At 43.8% G+C, this 24,604-nt stretch overlaps 1 protein-coding gene across 4 annotated transcripts in view; it reads right to left on the bottom strand.

Moving 5' to 3' along the window:
* LOC106579586 (melanoma receptor tyrosine-protein kinase) overlaps positions 1 to 11,245 on the bottom strand; it is a 56,227-nt gene extending 44,982 nt beyond the window's left edge. The window contains exon 1 of one of the 4 annotated variants that reach the window (XM_082965982.1): positions 10,678 to 11,245. In XM_082965982.1, coding sequence (XP_082822108.1) covers positions 10,678 to 10,756 — 79 coding nt within the window. In that variant the 5' untranslated portion in view covers positions 10,757 to 11,245. The remainder of the gene's footprint in view (positions 1 to 10,677) is intronic. The other 3 variants (XM_014159638.3, XM_014159636.3, XM_014159637.3) reach the window with 3 other exon arrangements.
* Between the last annotated feature and the right edge of the window lie 13,359 nt (positions 11,246 to 24,604).

Genomic DNA, 24,604 nt, shown 5'->3' with positions numbered 1-24,604 from the left:
TTTTTTATACATGAATACGATGGCTTACTGTTCATTGTTGGCATTTGCTGCTTCAGTTTGCCCACTTTGCCAATGAAGTAATCACTTGATGACTATTGGCCTGGGTCTGTCACCTAGGCCGGTGTTGGGTTTTCCAGTCCTGTGGGCGCACTCCAACTCAATCTTCCTGTGGTCCAATTTCAGTTTCTCCGATATCATTTCCCTCACTTTGTCCTCGGACTCCATCCAGGTCTCATGTGGAGATTCTACAATTCCATCTCCAACAATGTTGTTCCGCCTTGTTTGTCCCTCAAGATAATCAGATTTCTCTGTCATTGTTATCATGAATTCACATACAGAACTAATGTCCTCACTCAATGACTTACAGACTGTGGTCATCTTGCCATTTTCCTGTTTAAACTCATCGAGCTGACCCTGGGAGAACTGCAAACTGTTCTTCAGGTCCTGGACCTCTCTGGTCAGGTCGTCCATTATTTTATTAATTGACTCTACCAGTATTTGGACACAACACAACAAGCTATTTTCTTATTGCTGTAACAACTGCTTGTAGAACTCTTTTCGTTTGTTTAAAAGATTCTTCACCTGTGATAGAGACACCCCACTGTCCTCAACGATACTCTTTATCATGGTAGCAACGTAGGCTATGCTGTTACTTCCCGCAATTCCAGACAGGGCAGGTCACAGGGAAGATGGAAACAGCAACAAACTGTAGGGATGTAGACAGCCACAAGCACAGGACAATCCACGGTCCCAGCTACAAGGGCTAACCACGTCGCGGGCTGCGTTCAAGCCGTCAAGGAAATCCCGCTAGCTTGATAGACAGCTAACAGTGGCAGCTAGGCTAGCTGCTAAACAAAGCAGCTCATCAAAAGACCCTCGGTCAGCAGGATCCCTGGACAGATAGCAGCAGTCCCAGCAACTGATGCCAACCGTGTCACGGGATCCAAATCAAAAGGTAGCTAGCTAGTAACCAAACTTTTACAATACAACACTTTTTCAGACACTTTCAAAACTTTATAAAACAACAAACTGCCTCATTCCGCATTCACAATTTAATCACTCCTCAAGTGCTATTTTTACTGTAGTTCAATCGATGGGTCTTCTAAGGAGAATGGGCCGATAGCCTGCCTGTCTCTGGTACAATAACGTTAGGGGAAACCACCCTGCTGAGTGAGTATGCACAACAGACCTGGGTTCAAATAGTGCTTAAAATCTTTCAAATCTTTTGAGTGTTTGCTTGAACCTGCCTAGAGAGCCAGATGGGTTGTGTTGGCACTTTTGGGACTATTCCATTGGTTCAGTTGTGCCAGGTATGCTCAGTCAAGCACAGCTAAAAGTATTTAAATATTTTTTACACTATTAGAACCCAGGTCTGGTGCTGTGTGGACAGTGCATGAAAGGTGTTGAAAGGATCTTTTTTTTTTTTTTTTTTTTGCATAAACAATCCCACGAGGCACTAATATAAATATGCTGTGGACTGATAAAAATCGAACTCTTTCTCCCCTAAAGCCCGCAGATGAAAAGCGTGTAAATCTCAGTGGCAGGCAGTGGACTGCATTTGAAGTAGCAGCACACGGCTCAGTTAATTGGCCAACAGATTTATCCCCTGTGTTCCCCTGTCAAGGCCAAAGAACTTGGACTTTCTGTTGTTTACCCTCATTCAAAAGGCTGTCAACCCCGTTTTCTGTGTTTGGTCGTTTAACCCTTGGTTTTATCTTTAACACTCTTTTTCTTTCACCATGGTCTTTATATATCACTCTCTCTGTGTCTACTATGGGAAAGTGATATCAGCAAGAATAGAGGGTGGTACCAATTCCGAATGTCTTTTTAGAGTTTTACCATCTGTTGAATTATAGGGGTGTGTTTGGCTAGCTTGGGTGCCAGTCTGTTTTGGCTTTAGCTAACTAGTTGTTGTCTTGCATTGGCATGGCTAACTTTGTTGAATGCAGAAACAGTCAAGTGCCCTGGTTAGTGCCTGGAAAGCATCCAAGTAAAACCAAAACCAAACATGTTAGTATGCATAGGCCTACATAGCACGCTACTATTTTTCTAAATTAAATAATCAGGAGAAATCATATTCCTGTGACGCTAATTTGACTTGATTACAATAATCAGTTTTAAGGCATAATCTATAACCTGCCCCTCTACAATTCAACTGCATTCATTTAAAGCCAGAAATGGATGTACCAATTCCAGATTATCTCTGTAACGGGAATTAATGTCGAAATATTGATGCTGTAAAGTTGCATGACTATTGTACCAATGCACAATGCATGCTTAAACACAAATGAATCGGTCGTTTCCCGCAAGAAAAGGCAACTTTGCACTTGTTGGCACATCCCTCACCTCAAGTGTGGGTCATCAATTCACAACCATTCAGATCAGTGTAAAAATAACAAAGCTGCAGTCTTGGTGTGTATGCCCTAGTCAGACCCTACAATTGATGACACATGTATATTAGCAACCTGGCAAATCACTTTAAAATACAGAACATCACTTTCGTGGAAGTCCAACATCGGTCAAACAAACCCTTTGGGGGGGGGGGGGGGGGGACAAATCAATACGATTTACAGGATGTTATTTACATTGAAGCCCACCACTTAGCGTCACAAGAATGTTATTGATTCTGATCTAGAGCAGAGCAGAAATTCTAAAGTGTTTTTCTCCTCCTCCCACATCAAGCACAGGAGTCAAGTGACCCATCTATCACTTGTTAAGTACAGTACATGTTCTTTGACAAACCCCTGCTATGGCAGTTCAGGGCTGTTTGATTTGGGTTTTGCTGGAAATGACCTCAGTGAAGACTGGAAGGTGAAATCTGTCAAAGTCAACACTGAACTGAGGCAGAGGAAGGTGACCCTGATGTTTCAACATGGCATGGCAATGAGGATTAAAAAAACAACTGGCCTTGTTTGTCAAAGCAGGAAGGAAGATTTAAATGGGAGGAAACAAACATATGAGTAAAACGGCAGGGAATTTGGTTGAGAAAACATAATTAATTAGATCTTCAAACATATTAGCTTACTCTGTCACACATCCAGTAAGTCACAAATGCATTCACTCTTTCACAGACACACTGTCATATAATCCATGCTGTCTCCCTTCTGACTTTATTTTGGATTCATTTCCAGTCTTTTGTGAAAAATAAGGTGCGGTTCACTACGCAATACTAATCTTAGATCCAGATTCATTCTAAGAATTGGGTCTAAGTCGAGTCTTTCACAAAAAAACTGTAATCTGCTTTCTGATACCTGTGCTGAAACAGCAAGAGGGGTATGTCACTCTCTTAGCGAATAGAAGGGCTTTTTAGCTTCTTATCTCAATAGGAACACAAAATATGTTCTCTCCTAGGTGAATGTCTCGCATTTAATCACCATGACTGACTGGTCTGAATAATTTACATATGAAAACAACACCACGTAAGAAGAATCAACCCAGCGACAGGATTTTTGTTTTTCCCCCGCAAGCCAGTATTTCACAACACTTTGGACTCGAGATTTTGAGATCAGGCTTTAGATGTCTCCCTGTCTCTCACAGAGTATGTAGCGAGAGACAAGAATATTATTCACTGAGCAGTTCCACTTTAAGTACAAAGAAGTTCCCCTTTAAGTAAATGTTGCCAACAAAGACAGAAAGGTGTACCAGCAGCTTTATATTAAAAACAAATGGAAAATGACTTTAAGGCTGCTTTAAATTAGATAGTGCAGTTAACGAGGAGGTGGAACATACATGTATAGAAACACGTTTCAGATGACATAAGATAGCATAATGGTTTATTTGTTACTACAGAAGGACCATACATTCACAGTGTATACGGAGTATATTTTAGTTAAACCTATTTTGACGCTGACAGGATTCAGACAATTTGAAGAAAACAACTATATAACACCAATTTTATGATAGTATACTTGAAACTCAAGACAATTGAGAATCTCTCCTCCAGGGGCGGCCAACACTCTTCCTGGAGAACTACTGGATAGGCAGGTTTTTGCTCCAGCCCTGTCCTTCGTATCTTGATTAGTAAAATTCCAGAGTGTAAAGCATTACTGGGGAAAAAGCCTTTCCAGAGTGTAAAGCAGGACTGGGGAAAAAGCCTTTCCTGAGTGTAAAGCAGGACTGGGGAAAAAGCCTTTCCTGAGTGTAAAGCAGGACTGGGGGAAAAGCCTTTCCTGAGTGTAAAGCAGGACTGGGGGAAAAGTCTTTCCAGAGTGTAAAGCAGGACTGGGGAAAAAGTATTTCCTGAGTGTAAAGCATGACTGGGGAAAAAGTATTTTCAGAGTGTAAAGCATTACTGGGGAAAAAGCCTTTACAGAGTGTAAAGCAGAACTGAGTGTAAAGCAGGACTGGGGAAAAAGTATTTCCAGAGTATAAAGCATTACTGGGGAAAAAGCCTTTACAGAGTGTAAAGCAGAACTGGGGAAAAAGCCTTTCCTGAGTGTAAAGCGGGACTGGGGAAAAAGTATTTCCAGAGTATAAAGCATTACTGGGGAAAAAGCCTTTCCAGAGTGTAAAGCAGGACTGGGGAAAAAGCCTTTCCAGAGTGTAAAGCAGGACTGGGGAAAAAGCCTTTCCAGAGTGTAAAGCGGGACTGGGGAAAAAGCCTTTCCAGAGTGTAAAGCGGGACTGGGGAAAAAGCCTTTCCAGAGTGTAAAGCGGGACTGGGGAAAAAGCCTTTCCAGAGTGTAAAGCGGGACTGGGGAAAAAGCCTTTGCAGAGTGTAAAGCAGGACTGGGGAAAAAGCCTTTCCAGAGTGTAAAGCAGGACTGGGGAAAAAGCCTTTCCAGAGTGTAAAGCATTACTGGGCAAAAGCCTTTCCAGAGTGTAAAGCATTACTGGGCAAAAGCCTTTCCAGAGTGTAAAGCATTACTGGGGAAAAAGCCTTTCCAGAGTGTAAAGCATTACTGGGCAAAAGCCTTTCCAGAGTGTAAAGCATTACTGGGCAAAAGCCTTTCCAGAGTGTAAAGCATTACTGGGGAAAAAGCCTTTCCAGAGTATAAAGCAGGACTGGGGAAAAAGCCTTTCCAGAGTGTAAAGCATTACTGGGCAAAAGCCTTTCCAGAGTATAAAGCAGGACTGGGGAAAAAGCCTGCAGACCCAGCAGCTCTCCAGGAGGAGGGCTGAACACTCCTGTTCTACTTTAAGACACCAATGTCTGTAGTTATTTCTGGACATAAGTACAACATCAACAAATGTGTTAAATATTAGCCTGACCATGATATTTTTAATCAGAGACATTGGTTTATTAATGGCTTCAGTATTTCTCCTGGGAAATTGGTGGTATTTTCCAAAACAAAACTAATGCAGCATGATCTATCCCATAAATTACTTTTATGATGATGTGCCAAATTCAAATAATGAGATCAAGCCCAGGGGACAACATGTCTGCTAAAGTACAAATAGATAGACCTGTATCTAGAAGTGTTTGCACCAGTTGCAGAGTTTACACTTGTTTGTTTTTTTCAGTTGGGTATAAAACACATAAAATCATAAAACTCTTAATTTTACAGTAAACATAATTTCATCTTTATTGTATAATTTTGTTCTGATCTGAATGTACAACTTTTTTATTTATTCTCTGGTTAATTTCACTCATTTACTTGCCAAATAAGACTTCAGAGCTGTTTCAATAACAAGTCCAATAATTTTCAAGCAAAATAAGTCCATTGCAATTCAGCCAACAGATCAGCTGTGATTAGTGAAATATAATGCTATTGGACTAACACCGATAAGTGTTACAGAGTGGACACACTCCCAAGTGACCTCCCCCTGGGTGATACATTTGGATGATCAGGCTTGAAATCAATGGAACATTGTTCACTCTCCACACACTCAATAACAGATGATGCCTAAATGCCTAACAAGTTCTGTATTTACATTGTTCTTGAAATTGTATGTGGCATCAAATGTTAAATGTTAGTGTTTGGATTGATTTCTAATCAATTTCCAGTAAATAGTGATTTACGTGAATTATCTCAAAAGGACGATTTAGTCTTGTGAAAACGGCAATGAGAAAGCTTGGCGTCTGAGTTGGAGAGGACTTGTAGTTCTGGGAATAGCCGACGTATGCTTGAGAAGACAATATTTTGACAGACCCTAGAGCCAAATGCCAACGCTGGACAGTGCCCTTGTTGTGCCATAGACATAGCTGATTAGAACTAATGCTGTTGACACTGAAGTATTTAGGCAGATTATTGACATCGATGCTAAACAACACTAAAACAATAAAAGCCAAGTCATGGAATAAGAAAAACAAATATTTAAGTTATTTGTTGACCAGCTTGGATGCTGTTCAATTTACTGTCATAGAGTGTCGTATATCTGGGACCTCTTTCTGTAACTCTTTGTGGAGGGAGGTGTAAAGCTAAAATCTTGCTATATCCACTCGTGGTCTTAGAAATGAATTATATACTGTATACCTATTGATTCTTGAAGAATATAACTTATAGATGCCTCATTTGCTTAGTTCAATGGTCGAAGCCCATGAGAGCGCAAAATATAAGCTTGTTTTACTCCAATGGTTGTAAATGATGTAAATGTAAACAATCACTGCATACCATCCAAACATGGTTAAAACTATAATTTTGATATCATGGATGGTCGGTCCTTGCATCCATAGCTCTGTCTTAATTTGAGAGTGGTTACATTTCACCAGGCCCGTCCCTCAGCTTTTTACGTTAACAGAGGCAGGATGGCCGTTTTGTTATTGTTTAAGGATTCTAGCATTAAGGTTCCTCCAGTCAAACTGATAAGGTGTCCTTTAGATAGGGGTCTAAAGAACATGTAAAAGAAAATGTCAATGACATTCATACCAATCAAAATCTTTCACTCATCGAGCTTTAAAAAAAACAAAAGTTGATTGAAATTTTGACAACTTCCTTTCAATGTACTTCGATACTTAGGCCTCGATTCAGTCTGTATCACTGAAGTTCAATGTTACAGCATGATTGAAATTTAAGGGCAATGTTTTTTTTAGCGGAGACTGCATTCACGGTAAACACATATCTCGGCTCAATCAGAAAACACCTTTACATTTCTATTACACTTCAGCAATCCAGATTGAATAGAGCCCATACTTTCATGATTTGAAACAGAGGCGTTACAAGCATTCCAGGTAGGGTTAGAGTGCACCATTTGATGGGTAGAAATACTGTCATAAATGGAGCCTAGGGAAATGCAGTCCAGAACATGACGCCACACGTTTTTAGAACAGGTGAGGCAGACAAACTTAAAGGAAAACTCCACCCAAAAACTAGCTTTTGGAGTTTTCCTTTAACTGATTTTCTAATCTTGAGGAAGAAAGAAAGAAATGTCTCTTTTTCTCAAATGGATTGCTTTCGTTCAAATGTTTTGTGATAACTTTGTGTTGTTGATACGCAAGTAGGCAAGGTCACAATTAAGGCAAGAGTTTACTGTCTTAGCATTGCATTTCAAACTGAGATACTTGATACTGTATGTGTTTTTATGAACACCCGAACCAGACACAAAGACTTGACATACAGACAGGATATATAGAGGGCGTCCACAAACTGTCGGAACGAGTTCCACCTTACCTTCTCATTCTATAAAATCATTCAAAATCAGTTGTGTGCCCTATCTGGTGTGCTGTTTTAACTCTTCCCCTGTACAATAGGTGAGACCTTTGGTGAGCCATAACACCCCACCATTACAGTATGCTCCGCAGGGTTCTTAAAAGTCCTGGATGTTTGCAACTGCCTGGACGTTCTGTCAATGGATTAAAAGCTGTTACATTGACTGTGTGACTCATTAAAGACCTACTACAGCTTTGCAGGACTGTAATTCTAATGTGTATTTGGTCTGATGAGCTCTGTATGGCTGGCTGCTTTGACTGTATTTAAAACTGTTCGAGGCCACAGGCGGAGTGGCGAAACAAAACAAAACCCGTGACTCCCCTTGACACAATGAAATTATGATTAAATGCAGACAGCTGCCATGGAGAGTCTGGCAAGAGTTTTAGAGAACAATAACATTCATTGAATCAAAACAACAGCAAATGTTACTTCAGCATCCCTGGTATAAACTGAACCAGTGTCATAGGAACAAGACATTCCTTCCATCAATTTGAGATGGGTCTTCCAATCAACTCTATGCACATTTCCCTTCCATCTATTTACTTGCATTAAATAACTGTGTTCATTTTATCAAGGACATCGTTACATTGCTATTATCACTCAGTTATTAAATTTTTAAAAGATATTGAGAATGGACCACAATTACACTGACATACTGTACCAATGATCCTTATTATTAACAATGCTAATTCTGTACATGTTTTCTTTAAAGTCTGTGTTATGGTGGAAACAGAGGGAACATTCCTAAGGAGTCAAGTTTATGACACAGGAACAGTCTTATCAATTCAGACAATGTACTGAAGATGAACACTAATTGGCTAATACACACACACACACACACACACACACACACACACACACACACACACACACACACACCACACACACACACACACACACACACACACACACACACACACACACACACACACACACACACACACACACACACACACACACACACACACACACACACACACACAAACCAGGATAATTTGGGTGTGGGCATTAAACAAGGGTCCTTCCAAGATATACCTTTTGTTGAAGCTGTTGTGTCACGCCAGACAAAGAAAAGGAACAGTCAGCTATTCTGATTCAAAGAAGAACAATAACTCAATTATTTTCTCTCATGATGAGAGGTCTTTTAATTACAGAAACATATAAGAAAATCATGTCAGCATTATATAGCTCAATATGCATCAATTTTAGTAACTAAAAAGGAAAATCTTTCTTCCCTGGTGCTCAATAGATTATTAAATATATCAGACTTTATAATGGCTCACTGTAGAATTCCCAAGTCCCTACATTTCCAACAAACAAAACTGTGAATTCTTCCCGGCAGAATATGTTCTTTCTTCTATATCACCGTTTATAAATGACTGCTAAATATGTCTAATGTTGCTTTTTTTTAACCAGCGAATTTTTAACACTATCTGTATGACGGCACATTAAATACAGAATGTATAATAGAATAGAATATATACTAACATGTTCCATCCATTTTGGATAGAATGGAAATGTGTCACTGCCTTTTGCCAAACACCCCAAACAAAAACCCAACCAGATCACACATATCCACAACCTGCTAGCAAACAATCTGCTGTGTTTTGACAGACAGCTAACACTATGGCCAGATTATAGGGTCTCCTACTGCAAGTGGAGGTCCACAGGGGAGCCAGGGGGACATGGGGCAGTCCCTGCTCCATAGGGGACAGCTGTCTGTCATCACCACCATCTGGACTGGAGACAAACTTTGGCACAACACCGCACCAGATTTTGTCTCCTCTTTCCCAGGGGTGGCTAATGTGCCAAGACAGTTTAGACAAGGAGCAGGGTTGAACAGTCCCACAGCATCTTTGCAACTCCTTGTGGGTTACTTATCTCCATTTTTACATTTACATTTTAGTCATTTAGCAGATACTCTTATACAGAGCGACTTACAGGAGAAATTAGGGTTAAGTGTCTTGCTCAAGGGCTCATCGACAGATTTTTCACCTTGTCGGCTCTAAGTCTACTTTTTGGTTACTGGCCCAACGCTCTTAACCGCTAGGCTATCTGCCGCTGGGTAAAAAATAAATAAAGATGACGTTGCATTTTAATTTGAAGTTTGAGGTGTAATGTTTGATGTGTAAGGAGTGAAGCGTTTTACCACTGTGTGATGCAATTTTTGCTTAATTTATTGTGTTTCTGTTCAGAATATGAAAATTATTATTTTGCTTAGAAATTAGACTTAAATTAACTGTCCAGTGAAAATCTAAAAAATTCATTTTTGTTAACTCTTACCCAAATAATGTTGTTGACTCATCATATACTCGTATTTGTGGCCAAAGTATAAATTGGAGAGAAAAACCATTTAAAACCCCCCGCCTCAAACCTGTATCTCAAACAGACTATTTAAAAATGCTTGCTATTTCTTGATAGAGGATGATGTCATCCTCCTGAGGAGGACGAGCTAGCCAATCAGCAGTCTACTTGCGTTAATATTTTTAATGACCGGTATACGCCCACACCATTCCAACATCAGAAAACATACTTTTTAACATACCTAATTACATTTTTTGGGAAGGAAAACTATTTCACTCATATTCTTATTAATTATAGGTCATATTTAATAAAAATCTGGAAACACTGGACAATTACTTTAAGACAGTAATGTAGTGACAGGAACAACATTGTAGAGCTCTATGTAAATATCTGAAGCCATGAGGTAGGTGTTCAGCAAGGTAGGCTAAATAGCTTGCATATGTCAATACTGTACTATTAATTTTAAAAAGTTTTTCTAAAAAGTGCAATTTATTTAAGTGTATCAGCCTACATACATACTACTGTGTACCTTTTTCTACTGATCCATAGAGGGAGTTGCTTTTGAAATCATGTGAAACTTCTTCAGTATTAGACAACATGCTGTCGATGACTCCAAAAATGTTTTATATGTTATACTGTGTTATATCCAGAAGAATTGTCATTCATAGTTGTCCATCATTCCTTTCAAGTAATTAGCCTAGACTAGCCTACTATTCCCTACTAATTTCCCATTTTTACCAAATTCCCCACAGCATATACGTGATAAAGTCGGTCTCACGCTTACCTTTCTTGTCCGCAGTCAGTGTCATGCTGCAGCCCAGGCTGAACAAGGCAGCAATAACTATTCCAGTTCCAGGTCGCATTGTTTCCAAAATGTGTTATATTCAATGAAATTACAGGAGAAACTTGTCCATAGTCTTGGGCGAACAATACTAAGTTTGAGTGATGTATCTACCCCCGTTTAACGTCCTGGGGGAGGTAATTTTTTGGGTGGGACTTAGTTGCGCTGGCACTCTCTCTTTTCCCGGCGAAGGGTCCTCTCTTTTTTCTCCAGAATAGCAGTCGGAGCAACTTTCAACTGTTTTGACGTCATTCGGAAGGAGGATCGTTCGACAGCAATGCAGGTAAGTAGAAAGTTATCTCAAGCATTGCCTTTCACAGTCATAGGCTTTGCCTCAAATATTTAAACCTTCAAATAACATGTTGTTTCGGTTGTTTATGTTCGTATTGCAAAGTAGACTAGGTATGCCTAGGCTACTTTATTGCAAGCTATTGTATAAGACACCCGTTTGTTTGTTGAAGATGTTTGTTATTGTTATTATGTTATTATGACATTTCAGCTCACTCACAATGGAATGTCAGTAAACAGCGTCTGATTCCTTAAAATGTGCATCGTCAGGTGGTCAGATGTGAAATGCAGACTCAGGCTATCACAACATGCCCTTCTATGGTGAGTGGCAGGATCTGTTGTTGAGCAGGTCAACTAACTCTGTATTTCATTGCAGCCTGGTCTCATAGACTAGATGTAACATAGTAAATGTAAATCCGGGCCACTTAAATTAGTATGATACTGTATGTTATGTTTGGTATGGTTACATAAGATAGATGGTAACTTAAGGGAGGGGATATAATGTGTAGATCTAGCATCCCAAAGGTTGCGAGTTCGAATTTCATCACGGACAACTTTAGCAACTTTTCAACTACTTACTACGTTTTATCTACTTTGCAACTACTTAACATGTTAGCTAACCCTTCCCCTAACCATAGCTTTTTTAGCTAACCCTTACCAAAACCCTAAACTTAACCCTTTAATTTAACTACTAAACTTAGCCCTAACGCTAACCCCTAGCCTAGCTAACATTAGCAAGCTACATAGCTAATGTTAGCCACCTAGGCAGAATTGTTAACATATTGTACTTTTTGCAAATGTTTAATATATTGTACATTTGGCAAATTCGTAACATATAATACGAATTGTAATTCGTGTGATGGACATCCACAAATTAATACATACCATATGTAACGTAGCATATAATACTAAATGGAGTGTCTCTGATTTACGTGCAGAATCATTCAAAATGCTCTGAGACCAGGTTGTTCATTTGGATATGGTAAAATAATAAGATCCTGACAAGGCAAACCTGGTGAAGACTTCTAGATTTGACAAGCCCTCATGAATCACAAATGCTGAGGGTAACTTCAAATAAACCACAAGAGCCACCCTCCTCCTGCTCCAGGCAGGTAGGATTAGTTTAAATTCTCCTCTCAGCTACTGCAGTCTACCTTCGCACATCTGTACTCTCCCTGTCAACTGTAGGATCTTTTGTTGCTGAGAATTGTCCTGCACGTCAGGAAACGAGGTTTAAAAAGGCTTCTACAGTTTGTAATTTCCACTTTAAAATGTCAGACATGATTTGCCCTAACAAAAAATGTATCAACCCCTACAAAAAATGTCCATTAATTATAATTCACATAATTGACATTTCCTGTTGCTGCAGGATTATTTTCCTGCTGTAGCAAACTGGTTCAAATTAAGATCATACATCTCTAAGTATTATTCTAAACTAATAATAATAATAACAACACATTTAATTTGTATAGAAATTCACTCACACCCAAGGTTCTGAAGGAAATCCAAAATCCAATTCTAATAATAAGAACAATCCAAAACACAGAACATTGTAAACAGACAACAATCAAAGCTATATACAGGTGTCGTCAGATCCGGTGGACAGGAGAACAAAATGAACATAGGACCTTGAAAGCGTTTCCGAACAGCTCTGTCTTTAGCTTGTGTCTTAAACGAGGCCAGAGACTCTGCAACCCTGACAGTGACTGTAAGTGCGTTCCACAGCCGAGGAGCCGCACAACTCAAAGCCCTGTCACCCATAGTTTTTAACTTGCTGTGAGTCTGCTGAAGGGAGACTGACCTGGAGGAGTGATGGGTGCGTGTGGGGCAGGAGGGTAGGATGAGGTCAGACAGGTACTTGGGACCAGAGTTGTGCATAGCTTGGTAGGTGTGAACCAGGATTTTAAATGGCAGAGCAATAGAATGGCAGTTTTGATATAAACCCACACAGCACCAGTCTCCATGAAACAATTTCCTCAATCAAGGGATCACTTGATTTGGATGACACAACAAATCTGATGTATCAGACATACCATTGAATACTGTAGTCAGATTGCACATTAATGACACATGTTATGAAAACAGTTGGGCATACTATTCTCTTGTTCTGGACAATTTGTTTGAGATTCAGGAAATGGCAGGCAGATGGTGCAACCACAGAGCAAGTATATACAAGGCCCTTAATGCAACAAAGTGATTAAAAACATTAAATACATTTAAAAAATAACATTGTGGCAACATACATCCACTACTAGGGGATTATATAAGTTTATTGTCGATCATGCATTTGATTATGGTTATACAGGTCTGAACATATTGTAGTTTAGTGTTGTCACAAATACAAGTGGGACATGATTCTCAGCCAAAGCAAATTACCTAATCTCTTCCCAGTAGGTATTAGCGCTACAATGGTAAAGGGCCCTTGTTGAATCGAGTTCCTGTACAGCACTGTTAGAAAGATTTATGAGTATAGCAGTGATTCACATCCGGTCTTGTCACATTTCCTTGCCAAGATTTTTTTTCTCCATGTTTTTAGATTTGATGGTGTTTTATGTTTTTTGAAATCATATCAAATCATATTTTATTTGTCACATTCGCTGAATACAACAGGTTTAGACTTTAATGTGAAATGATTGCTTATGAGCCCTTCCCAATGATAAAACCATTATTACAAATATATAAATAACGCAATAGTAATAAAATACACAATAATGAAGCTATGTACACAGAGTACCAGTACCATATCTTTGTCCAGGGGTACCAGGTATTTGAGGTAAATATAGTATGTATTCTGAACAAAAATAGAAATGCAACAATTTTAAAGTTACAGTTCATATAAGGAAATCAGTCCATTGAAATAAATTAATTAGGCCCTAATCTATGGATTTCACATGACTGGGAATACAGATATACATCTGTTGGTAACAGATACCTTAAAAAAAGGTAAGGGTGTGGATCAGAATACCATTCGATATCTTGTGTGGCCACGATTTGCCTCATGCAGCGTGACACATCTCCTTTGCAAGAGTTGATCAGGCTGTTGATTGTGGCCTGTGGAATGTTATCCCACTCCCCTTCAATGGCCGTGTGAAGTTGCTGCATATTGGCGGGAACTGGAACACGCTGTCTTACACGTCAATCCAGAGCATCCTAAACATGCTCAATGGGTGACATGTCTGGTGAGTATGCAGGCCATGGAAGAACTGGGACATTTTCAGCTTCCAGGAAATGTGTACAGAAGATCCTTGCGACATGGGGCCGTGCATTATCATGCTGAAACATGAGGTGATGACGGCGGATGAATGGCATGACAATGGGCATCAGGATCTCGTCACGGTATCTCTGTGCATTCAAATTGCTGTCGCTAAAATACAATTGTGTTCATTGTCTGTAACTTATGCCTGCCCATACCATAACCCCACTGCCACCGTGGGGCACATTTTAGAGTAGCCCTTTACAGTCCCCAGCACAAGGCGCACCTGTGCTGGGGACTTCACATGAAGTCCCCAGCACAGGTGGGGACACATTTCCTGGAAGCTGAAAATGTCCCAGTTCTTGCATGGCCTGCATACTCACCAGACATGTCACCCATTGAGCATGTTTAGGATGCTCTGGATTGACGTGGGGCACATTTTAGAGTAGCCCTTTACAGTCCCCAGCACAAGGCGCACCTGTGTAATAATCATGCTGTTTAATCAGATTCTTGACAAGCCACACCTGTCAGGTGGATTTATCTTGTCAAAGGAGAAATCACTAACAGGGATGTAAACAAATTTGTGCCCAACATTTGTGATAACATTTCTGGGATCTTCTATTTCAGCTCATGAAACATGGCCAACACTTTACATTTTGCGTTTATATTTTTGTTCATTGTACATAAAGGCATGGTAACTTGATTTTCATCAGGATAGATAATAATAATAATAGTAAAATAAAGAACTGAGTAGCATCAGCCAATGATAAGTATGAAAGTATGTGTGTGTGTTTGCGTATGTTTGTTTGCTGGATGGTAGGAGAAGTCTTTGGCAATTTTTCAGGCCTTCCTCTGACACTGCCTGATATAGAGGTCCTGGATGGCAGGGAGCTCGGTCCCAGTGACGTACTGGGCTGTCCGCACCACCCTCTGTAGTGTTTTGTGGTCGAGGGTGGTGCATTTGCCATACCAAGCAGTGATGCAGCCAGTCAAGCTGCTCTTGATGGTGCAGCTGTAGAACTTTTTGAGGATCTGAAGGCCCATGCCAAATCTTTTCAGCCTCCTGAGGGAGAAGAGGCGCTGCCGTGCCCTTTTCACGACTGTGCGGGTGTGTGTGGACTATGTTAACTCAGTGATAAGGAACTTGAAGCTCATATTTCTCTTCCACAATTTCTCTTCATCCACATAGTGGGGAGAAATATAATTTGATGTAAAAGCCACTCTGTTATTACAAACTATTCATAAATCAGACTTTACATAAAATATAGTTTGAGGTCTACTGTGTTGTAAACATGATGCACTCACTGGACCTTCAAAGCACAATGCATTATTAAACTATGTTTGTTCGAGTTAAAAAGGCTTTCAACATGCCACAAATTACTTTGCCAACTATGCATTTCTGAGTACACAAAGCATTATGGCAAATGGGTTACCTTTCTTATTTTTGTACATTAGGTGACAGTGAATGAAATGAATTTGGAAGTGCCTTCTTAACCACTGAGCGGAAGCAAAAACTCAAGACCTGCAGACGGAAAATCTGGGCTGAAATATCCACTTTATTGACAATTTAAAACAAAATATGTCCAAGAAATGTGCAGATAACTCATTTAAATATCTCTGTCTTACATTTTATTTACTTGTCTTATAGTTGCTGGGAAATGGCTGTAGTAAAGGACACATAATCCCACATTGCTAAGAAACAAAAACTGTCCAACCAAGGTCATCTGAATCATAATGCTAACATGTTTACCACGTGTTCTAACCAGTGAGAGTATCCAGTGGGATGCCTAAGAGCAAAATTAATGAACTACTCTGTCGGAATGTTTTCATGCAATTGTTTTGTTCAAATCACAACCTGCAGTGTATGATAAGGTAAGAGAAGTCCAGTGGAAAATAAAGTCCCCAGTTGACCAGCTGGGATGACCTGTTTGTTCAAAATGTGTTGCAGTATGTGACCTGCTGTACTATGATACACCATACAACACATCTCAGAAGTTGTTCTTATGGACATTGCGAAACAACATTTGTCCTTAAATACACCTTTTCCTTTAGAAACTCACAAAGCAGTGCCCAAACATGCCTCTGTACCTAACACTTTACAACAGAGAATGACAGTCTGAATTCAAAGACTGACCTGGAATTTGAATTGAATTAAATGGAATTTACAGGGAGAGGGAATTTAATTAGAATTGAATTTGTGGAATTAACCCCAACCCGGCTGAGTACATAAACTGGTTCTGAGGCACATCAGATTGATCCACACCTATAGGGCTGAGTACATAAACTGGTTCTGAGGCACATCAGATTGATCCACACCTATAGGGCTGAGTACATAAACTGGTTCTGAGGCACATCAGATTGATCCACACCTATAGGGCTGAGTACATAAACTGGTTCTGAGGCACATCAGATTGATCCACACCTATAGGGCTGAGTACATAAACTGGTTCTGAGGCACATCAGATTGATCCACACCTATAGGGCTGAGTACATTAACTGGTTCTGAGACACATCAGATTGATCCACACGTATAGGGCTGAGTACATAAACTGGTTCTGAGGCACATCAGATTGATCCACACCTATAGGGCTGAGTACATAAACTGGTTCTGAGGCACATCAGATTGATCCACACCTATAGGGCTGAGTACATTAACTGGTTCTGAGACACATCAGATTGATCCAAACGTATAGGGCTGAGTACATGCTCTTTATTTAAAAATAATAATAACAAGAGTAACATGTAAGGGTACTGACACGCTGGCGTTGGTGTGTGTGCATGCATGCAAGTTGAGACCCCTCAGTGAGATTTGATCATGCATGAAGCACAAGTGGAAAAAGTAAGTGGGAAAAGTGGAGGAGAATAAAGAATGAGGGCCAAGAGTTGGCACATGCTCTCACACTTAATACACTATTTTTAAAGCTCAATTCAATTAACCTGCATCTCACAACTTGCACTTACGGCAAATGCACCATTTTTTGTTGTTGTTGGTAAAGCCGGCAGTCGTCTTTTCTCCAGTTTTGACAGAGCTAAGTGAACACCCAGAACTGGCAGGCCATGTCATACTCCACAGAGATAAAACAAAATATTATACATATTTTTATTTTATTTTATTTCACCTTTATTTAACCAGGTAGGCAAGTTGAGAACAAGTTCTCATTTACAATTGCGACCTGGCCAAGATAAAGCAAAGCAGTTCGACACATACAACAACATAGAGTTACACATGGAGTAAAACAAACATACAGTAAATAATACAGTAGAAAAATAAGTCTATATACAATGTGAGCAAATGAGGTGAGATAAGGGATGTAAAGGCAAAAAAGGCCATGGTGGCAAAGTAAATACAATATAGCAAGTAAAACACTGGAAAGGTAGATTTGTAGTGGAAGAAAGTGCAAAGTAGAAATAGTAATAATGGGGTGCAAATGAACAAAATAAATAAATAAATACAGTAGGGGAAGAGGTAGTTGTATGGGCTAAATTATAGATGGGCTATGTACAGGTGCAGTGATCTGTGAGCTGCTCTGACAGCTGGTGCTTAAAGCTAGTGAGGGAGATGTGTTTCCAGTTTCAGAGATTTTTGTAGTTCGTTCCAGTCTTTGGCAGCAGAGAACTGGAAGGAGAGACGGCCAAAGGAGGAATTTGCTTTGGGGGTGACCAGAGAGATATACCTGCTGGAGCGCGTGCTACAGTTGGGTGCTGCTATGGTGACCAGTGAGCTGAGATAAGGGGGGACTTTACCTACCTGTAGATGACCTGGAGCCAGTGGGTTTGGCGACGAGTATGAAGCGAGGGCCAGCCAACGAGAGCGTACAGGTCGCAGTGGTGGGTAGTATATGGGGCTTTGGTGACAAAACGGATGGCACTGTGATAGCCCTGTACGAGCACCCCGCTCGTACAGGGCTACTAGTTCCATCCAGCCAAGCGGGTTGTGCAGGAGGTAAGATCTAGACCGACTGTGCGCCTCCATAGCCCTGGGTTTCCAGCTCCTGTCTCTCGTGCGGACCCGGAAGTGCGTCAACCCAGTCCGACTCGTCCTGTTCCCGCTCCCCGCACTAGCCTGGAGGTGCGTGTTCATAATCTGGTAAGCCCAGTACCAGCACCACGCACCAGGCTACAAGTGCGTCAACCCAGCCACGCCAGTCAACAGTCACCAGAGCTGCCCGCCAGTCAACAGTCGTCGCCAGAGCTGCCCGCCAGTCAACAGTCGTCGCCAGAGCTGCCCGCCAGTCAACAGTCGTCGCCAGAGCTGCCCGCCAGTCAACAGTCGTCGCCAGAGCTGCCCGCCAGTCAACAGTCGTCGCCAGAGCTGCCCGCCAGTCAACAGTCGTCGCCAGAGCTGCCCGCCAGTCAACAGTCGTCAGAGCTGCCCGCCAGTCAACAGTCGTCAGAGCTGCGCTGAACTGCCGGAGTGGCCAGACTGCGCTGAACTGCCGGAGTGGCCAGACTGCGCTGAACTGCCGGAGTGGCCAGACTGCGCTGAACTGCCGGAGTGGCCAGACTGCGCTGAACTGCCGGAGTGGCCAGACTGCCCAGACTGCCCCCCGGCGATGCCAGACTGGCCCGACTGCCCCTCGGCGACGCCAGAGTGGCCCGACAGCCTGGAACGGCCGGAACCAGAGCCACCTCCAGATATAGGTGGGTTGGGGAGGGGGGGTGTAGCACAGTGCCGTCGTTGACGGCAGCCACCCTCCCTTCCCTCCCTTTAGTAGAGGGGGATTTTGGTTTTGTTGTTTGGGGTTGTTTTTTCTTTGTTGTTTTTGTTTTTAAGGTGCTTCCGGGGTTAGCACCTTTAAGGGGGGGGGGGGGGGGTACTGTCACGTCCTGGCCAGTATAAGGGTTAATTAGTATTGTAGTTTGGTCAGGACGTGGCAGAGGGTATTCGTTTTATGTGGTTCGGGGTGGTGTGTTTGTTAAAAGGGTGTTTGATTTAGTATTTCCGGGTTTTGGTTTATGTTTAGGTATTTCTATGTTTAGTCTGGTGTGTCTGGTTCTATGTTGAGTTAATTGGGGTTGGACTTCCAATTGAAGGCAGCTGTTTGGTGTTGCCTTTGATTGGAAGTCCTATATTAGTTGGGTGTGTTTGTCTTGTATTTTGTGGGTGATTGTTCTGTGTTAGCCTTGTGCCTTGCAGACTGTCAGTGAATCGTTCGTTTTCTTGTTTGTTGTTTTGTATTCGTTTTGAAGTGAATAAATGTTCAAAATGAACAATCACATACCTGCTGCGTATTGGTCTACCTTTTCCGACGATGATTTCGTTATCGTCAGAAGACGAAGAAATCCCTGACAGAATCACCCAACACTCAAGGACCAAGCAGCAGAGGAAGGAGCAGAGGGAATTCAAGTTGGACTGGCGGGAGAAGTGGACCTGGGAGGAAGTTCTGGACGGGGCCGGACCTTGGCACCAGGCTGGGGAGTATCGCCGCCCGCAGTGGGAAATTGAGGCAGCCAAGGCAGAGAGGCGTAGGTACGAGGCCATGGACGCGCTGAGGGAGAAGCACGAGAGGCACCCCCAATAATTTTTTTGGGGGGGGCACACGGGTAGTTTGGCTAGGCGTAAGAAGAGCCGGAAGCCAGCTAACCGTGGTTATATGGAGGAGCGTATGGCGTGGAGAGCGCTATGTTTCGCTGAGGAGCGCACTATCTCACCCATACGCACGCACAGTCCGGTGCGCGTTATTCCAGCCCCTCGCAGGTGCCGTGCTAGAGCGGGCATCCAGCCTGGTAGGAGGATGCCTGCGCAGCGCATCTGGTCGCCGGTACGCCTCGGAGGACCAGGCTACCCAACTCCCGCTCTACGCACGGCTACCATCAGGCCCCTGCACAGTCCAGTCTGCCCTGTACGAGCACCCCGCTCGTACAGGGCTACTAGTTCCATCCAGCCAAGCGGGTTGTGCAGGAGGTAAGATCTAGACCGACTGTGCGCCTCCATAGCCCTGGGTTTCCAGCTCCTGTCTCTCGTGCGGACCCGGAAGTGCGTCAACCCAGTCCGACTCGTCCTGTTCCCGCTCCCCGCACTAGCCTGGAGGTGCGTGTTCATAATCTGGTAAGCCCAGTACCAGCACCACGCACCAGGCTACAAGTGCGTCAACCCAGCCACGCCAGTCAACAGTCACCAGAGCTGCCCGCCAGTCAACAGTCGTCGCCAGAGCTGCCCGCCAGTCAACAGTCGTCGCCAGAGCTGCCCGCCAGTCAACAGTCGTCGCCAGAGCTGCCCGCCAGTCAACAGTCGTCGCCAGAGCTGCCCGCCAGTCAACAGTCGTCGCCAGAGCTGCCCGCCAGTCAACAGTCGTCGCCAGAGCTGCCCGCCAGTCAACAGTCGTCGCCAGAGCTGCCCGCCAGTCAACAGTCGTCGCCAGAGCTGCCCGCCAGTCAACAGTCGTCGCCAGAGCTGCCCGCCAGTCAACAGTCGTCAGAGCTTCCCGCCAGTCAACAGTCGTCAGAGCTGCCCGCCAGTCAACAGTCGTCAGAGCTGCGCTGAACTGCCGGAGTGGCCAGACTGCGCTGAACTGCCGGAGTGGCCAGACTGCGCTGAACTGCCGGAGTGGCCAGACTGCGCTGAACTGCCGGAGTGGCCAGACTGCGCTGAACTGCCGGAGTGGCCAGACTGCCCAGACTGCCCCCCGGCGATGCCAGACTGGCCCGACTGCCCCTCGGCGACGCCAGAGTGGCCCGACAGCCTGGAACGGCCGGAACCAGAGCCACCTCCAGATATAGGTGGGTTGGGGAGGGGGGGTGTAGCACAGTGCCGTCGTTGACGGCAGCCACCCTCCCTTCCCTCCCTTTAGTAGAGGGGGATTTTGGTTTTGTTGTTTGGGGTTGTTTTTTCTTTGTTGTTTTTGTTTTTAAGGTGCTTCCGGGGTTAGCACCTTTAAGGGGGGGGGGGGGGTACTGTCACGTCCTGGCCAGTATAAGGGTTAATTAGTATTGTAGTTTGGTCAGGACGTGGCAGAGGGTATTCGTTTTATGTGGTTCGGGGTGGTGTGTTTGTTAAAAGGGTGTTTGATTTAGTATTTCCGGGTTTTGGTTTATGTTTAGGTATTTCTATGTTTAGTCTGGTGTGTCTGGTTCTATGTTGAGTTAATTGGGGTTGGACTTCCAATTGAAGGCAGCTGTTTGGTGTTGCCTTTGATTGGAAGTCCTATATTAGTTGGGTGTGTTTGTCTTGTATTTTGTGGGTGATTGTTCTGTGTTAGCCTTGTGCCTTGCAGACTGTCAGTGAATCGTTCGTTTTCTTGTTTGTTGTTTTGTATTCGTTTTGAAGTGAATAAATGTTCAAAATGAACAATCACATACCTGCTGCGTATTGGTCTACCTTTTCCGACGATGATTTCGTTATCGTCAGAAGACGAAGAAATCCCTGACAGAATCACCCAACACTCAAGGACCAAGCAGCAGAGGAAGGAGCAGAGGGAATTCGAGTTGGACTGGCGGGAGAAGTGGACCTGGGAGGAAGTTCTGGACGGGGCCGGACCTTGGCACCAGGCTGGGGAGTATCGCCGCCCGCAGTGGGAAATTGAGGCAGCCAAGGCAGAGAGGCGTAGGTACGAGGCCATGGACGCGCTGAGGGAGAAGCACGAGAGGCACCCCCAATAATTTTTTTTGGGGGGGCACACGGGTAGTTTGGCTAGGCGTAAGAAGAGCCGGAAGCCAGCTAACCGTGGTTATATGGAGGAGCGTATGGGGTGGAGAGCGCTATGTTTCGCTGAGGAGCGCACTATCTCAACCATACGCACGCACAGTCCGGTGCGCGTTATTCCAGCCCCTCGCAGGTGCCGTGCTAGAGCGGGCATCCAGCCTGGTAGGAGGATGCCTGCGCAGCGCATCTGGTCGCCGGTACGCCTCGGAGGACCAGGCTACCCAACTCCCGCTCTACGCACGGCTACCATCAGGCCCCTGCACAGCCCAGTCTGCCCTGTACGAGCACCCCGCTCGTACAGGGCTACTAGTTCCATCCAGCCAAGCGGGTTGTGCAGGAGGTAAGATCTAGACCGACTGTGCGCCTCCATAGCCCTGGGTTTCCAGCTCCTGTCTCTCGTGCGGACCCGGAAGTGCGTCAACCCAGTCCGACTCGTCCTGTTCCCGCTCCCCGCACTAGCCTGGAGGTGCGTGTTCATAATCTGGTAAGCCCAGTACCAGCACCACGCACCAGGCTACAAGTGCGTCAACCCAGCCACGCCAGTCAACAGTCACCAGAGCTGCCCGCCAGTCAACAGTCGTCGCCAGAGCTGCCCGCCAGTCAACAGTCGTCGCCAGAGCTGCCCGCCAGTCAACAGTCGTCGCCAGAGCTGCCCGCCAGTCAACAGTCGTCGCCAGAGCTGCCCGCCAGTCAACAGTCGTCGCCAGAGCTGCCCGCCAGTCAACAGTCGTCGCCAGAGCTGCCCGCCAGTCAACAGTCGTCGCCAGAGCTGCCCGCCAGTCAACAGTCGTCGCCAGAGCTGCCCGCCAGTCAACAGTTGTCGCCAGAGCTGCCCGCCAGTCAACAGTCGTCAGAGCTTCCCGCCAGTCAACAGTCGTCAGAGCTGCCCGCCAGTCAACAGTCGTCAGAGCTGCGCTGAACTGCCGGAGTGGCCAGACTGCGCTGAACTGCCGGAGTGGCCAGACTGCGCTGAACTGCCGGAGTGGCCAGACTGCGCTGAACTGCCGGAGTGGCCAGACTGCCCAGACTGCCCCCCGGCGATGCCAGACTGGCCCGACTGCCCCTCGGCGACGCCAGAGTGGCCCGACAGCCTGGAACGGCCGGAACCAGAGCCACCTCCAGATATAGGTGGGTTGGGGAGGGGGGGTGTAGCACAGTGCCGTCGTTGACGGCAGCCACCCTCCCTTCCCTCCCTTTAGTAGAGGGGGATTTTGGTTTTGTTGTTTGGGGTTGTTTTTTCTTTGTTGTTTTTGTTTTTAAGGTGCTTCCGGGGTTAGCACCTTTAAGGGGGGGGGGGGTACTGTCACGTCCTGGCCAGTATAAGGGTTAATTAGTATTGTAGTTTGGTCAGGACGTGGCAGAGGGTATTCGTTTTATGTGGTTCGGGGTGGTGTGTTTGTTAAAAGGGTGTTTGATTTAGTATTTCCGGGTTTTGGTTTATGTTTAGGTATTTCTATGTTTAGTCTAGTGTGTCTGGTTCTATGTTGAGTTAATTGGGGTTGGACTTCCAATTGAAGGCAGCTGTTTGGTGTTGCCTTTGATTGGAAGTCCTATATTAGTTGGGTGTGTTTGTCTTGTATTTTGTGGGTGATTGTTCTGTGTTAGCCTTGTGCCTTGCAGACTGTCAGTGAATCGTTCGTTTTCTTGTTTGTTGTTTTGTATTCGTTTTGAAGTGAATAAATGTTAAATGAACAATCACATACCTGCTGCGTATTGGTCTACCTTTTCCGACGATGATTTCGTTATATCGTCAGAAGACGAAGAAATCCCTGACACAATCCCTACATGTTTTTTTCTCTCTCAAAAGTCTCATGGAATGTAGGCCTACATTGAACACCACACATTGGCTGCTACTGTAGGCTGAATGATAGAACAGCTATTTCCATGTTAAAATGTTATGAGATTAGTTTTCCTCCATTGTTTTTTATTGTAGGCCACTTTGGTAGATCTGCATTATGATCAAATAGACAAAATAGCCTACTTGGCCACTATTAAAACGGTAACTTAAAGCAGGTACAGCCTCGGTGTTCACAGTAAACGAGAGCCAGAAGTTGCACAGAATTTTCACAATGTTCAAGTTTGCGCTCAGCAGACCTGACATTCGCTCAGTGGACAAAAAAAAGTAGAGGGAACATTGCTTGTAAATGGATGGAACTGACCTCAGCACTTAATGTTGTGTAGTAATAATAATAAGCTGTGTGTTATAGTCATGTTGACAAAACTCCTAGGTATTGGCACAAGATCACCTGGTACCATAGAAATAAAATACGATTTATAAACATCTAATAAACATCTGAAGAGCTTGGGCAGTCAGTCTCTGAGATCACCGTCGTAGTCACAACCCTCCTCTTTTTTGCAAAGACAAAGGAACACAGCCATATACTGCAATGCTTAGAATAAACTGTGGCATACATAAGGATGGGAAAGGGCCAGGATACCCACTGTGACCAGTATGGTTTCACAGCTGTGTTATAGACTTGGTCACTGATAGCTGAATGTACTTGGTCTGTCTTTAGATGGTCGTTAATGTATTTGTTGTGACCATCCTTTTTGAGCTATGAATATGCTACTTGATTCTTTAAAATGTTTTATGTAGCTGACGATTGTTATTGGCAAGCTCAATGGCCATGTAGGTCAACTGTTATTCTTCAAGGTAACCAGGGTTGAATACTTGTAACTTTCCAAGGTACCAAGGTAACTTTCCTTAAGCGGTTGAAAGGCAATGAAGTGAGCTGAAACTCTATGTG

Source organism: Salmo salar, chromosome 19 (genome assembly GCF_965601325.2).
Source record: "Salmo salar chromosome 19, fSalSal1, whole genome shotgun sequence".
NCBI lineage: Eukaryota > Metazoa > Chordata > Actinopteri > Salmoniformes > Salmonidae > Salmo > Salmo salar.
The sequence above is the reverse complement of the archived record's forward strand: the minus strand, read 5'-3'. Positions and strand labels throughout refer to the sequence as shown.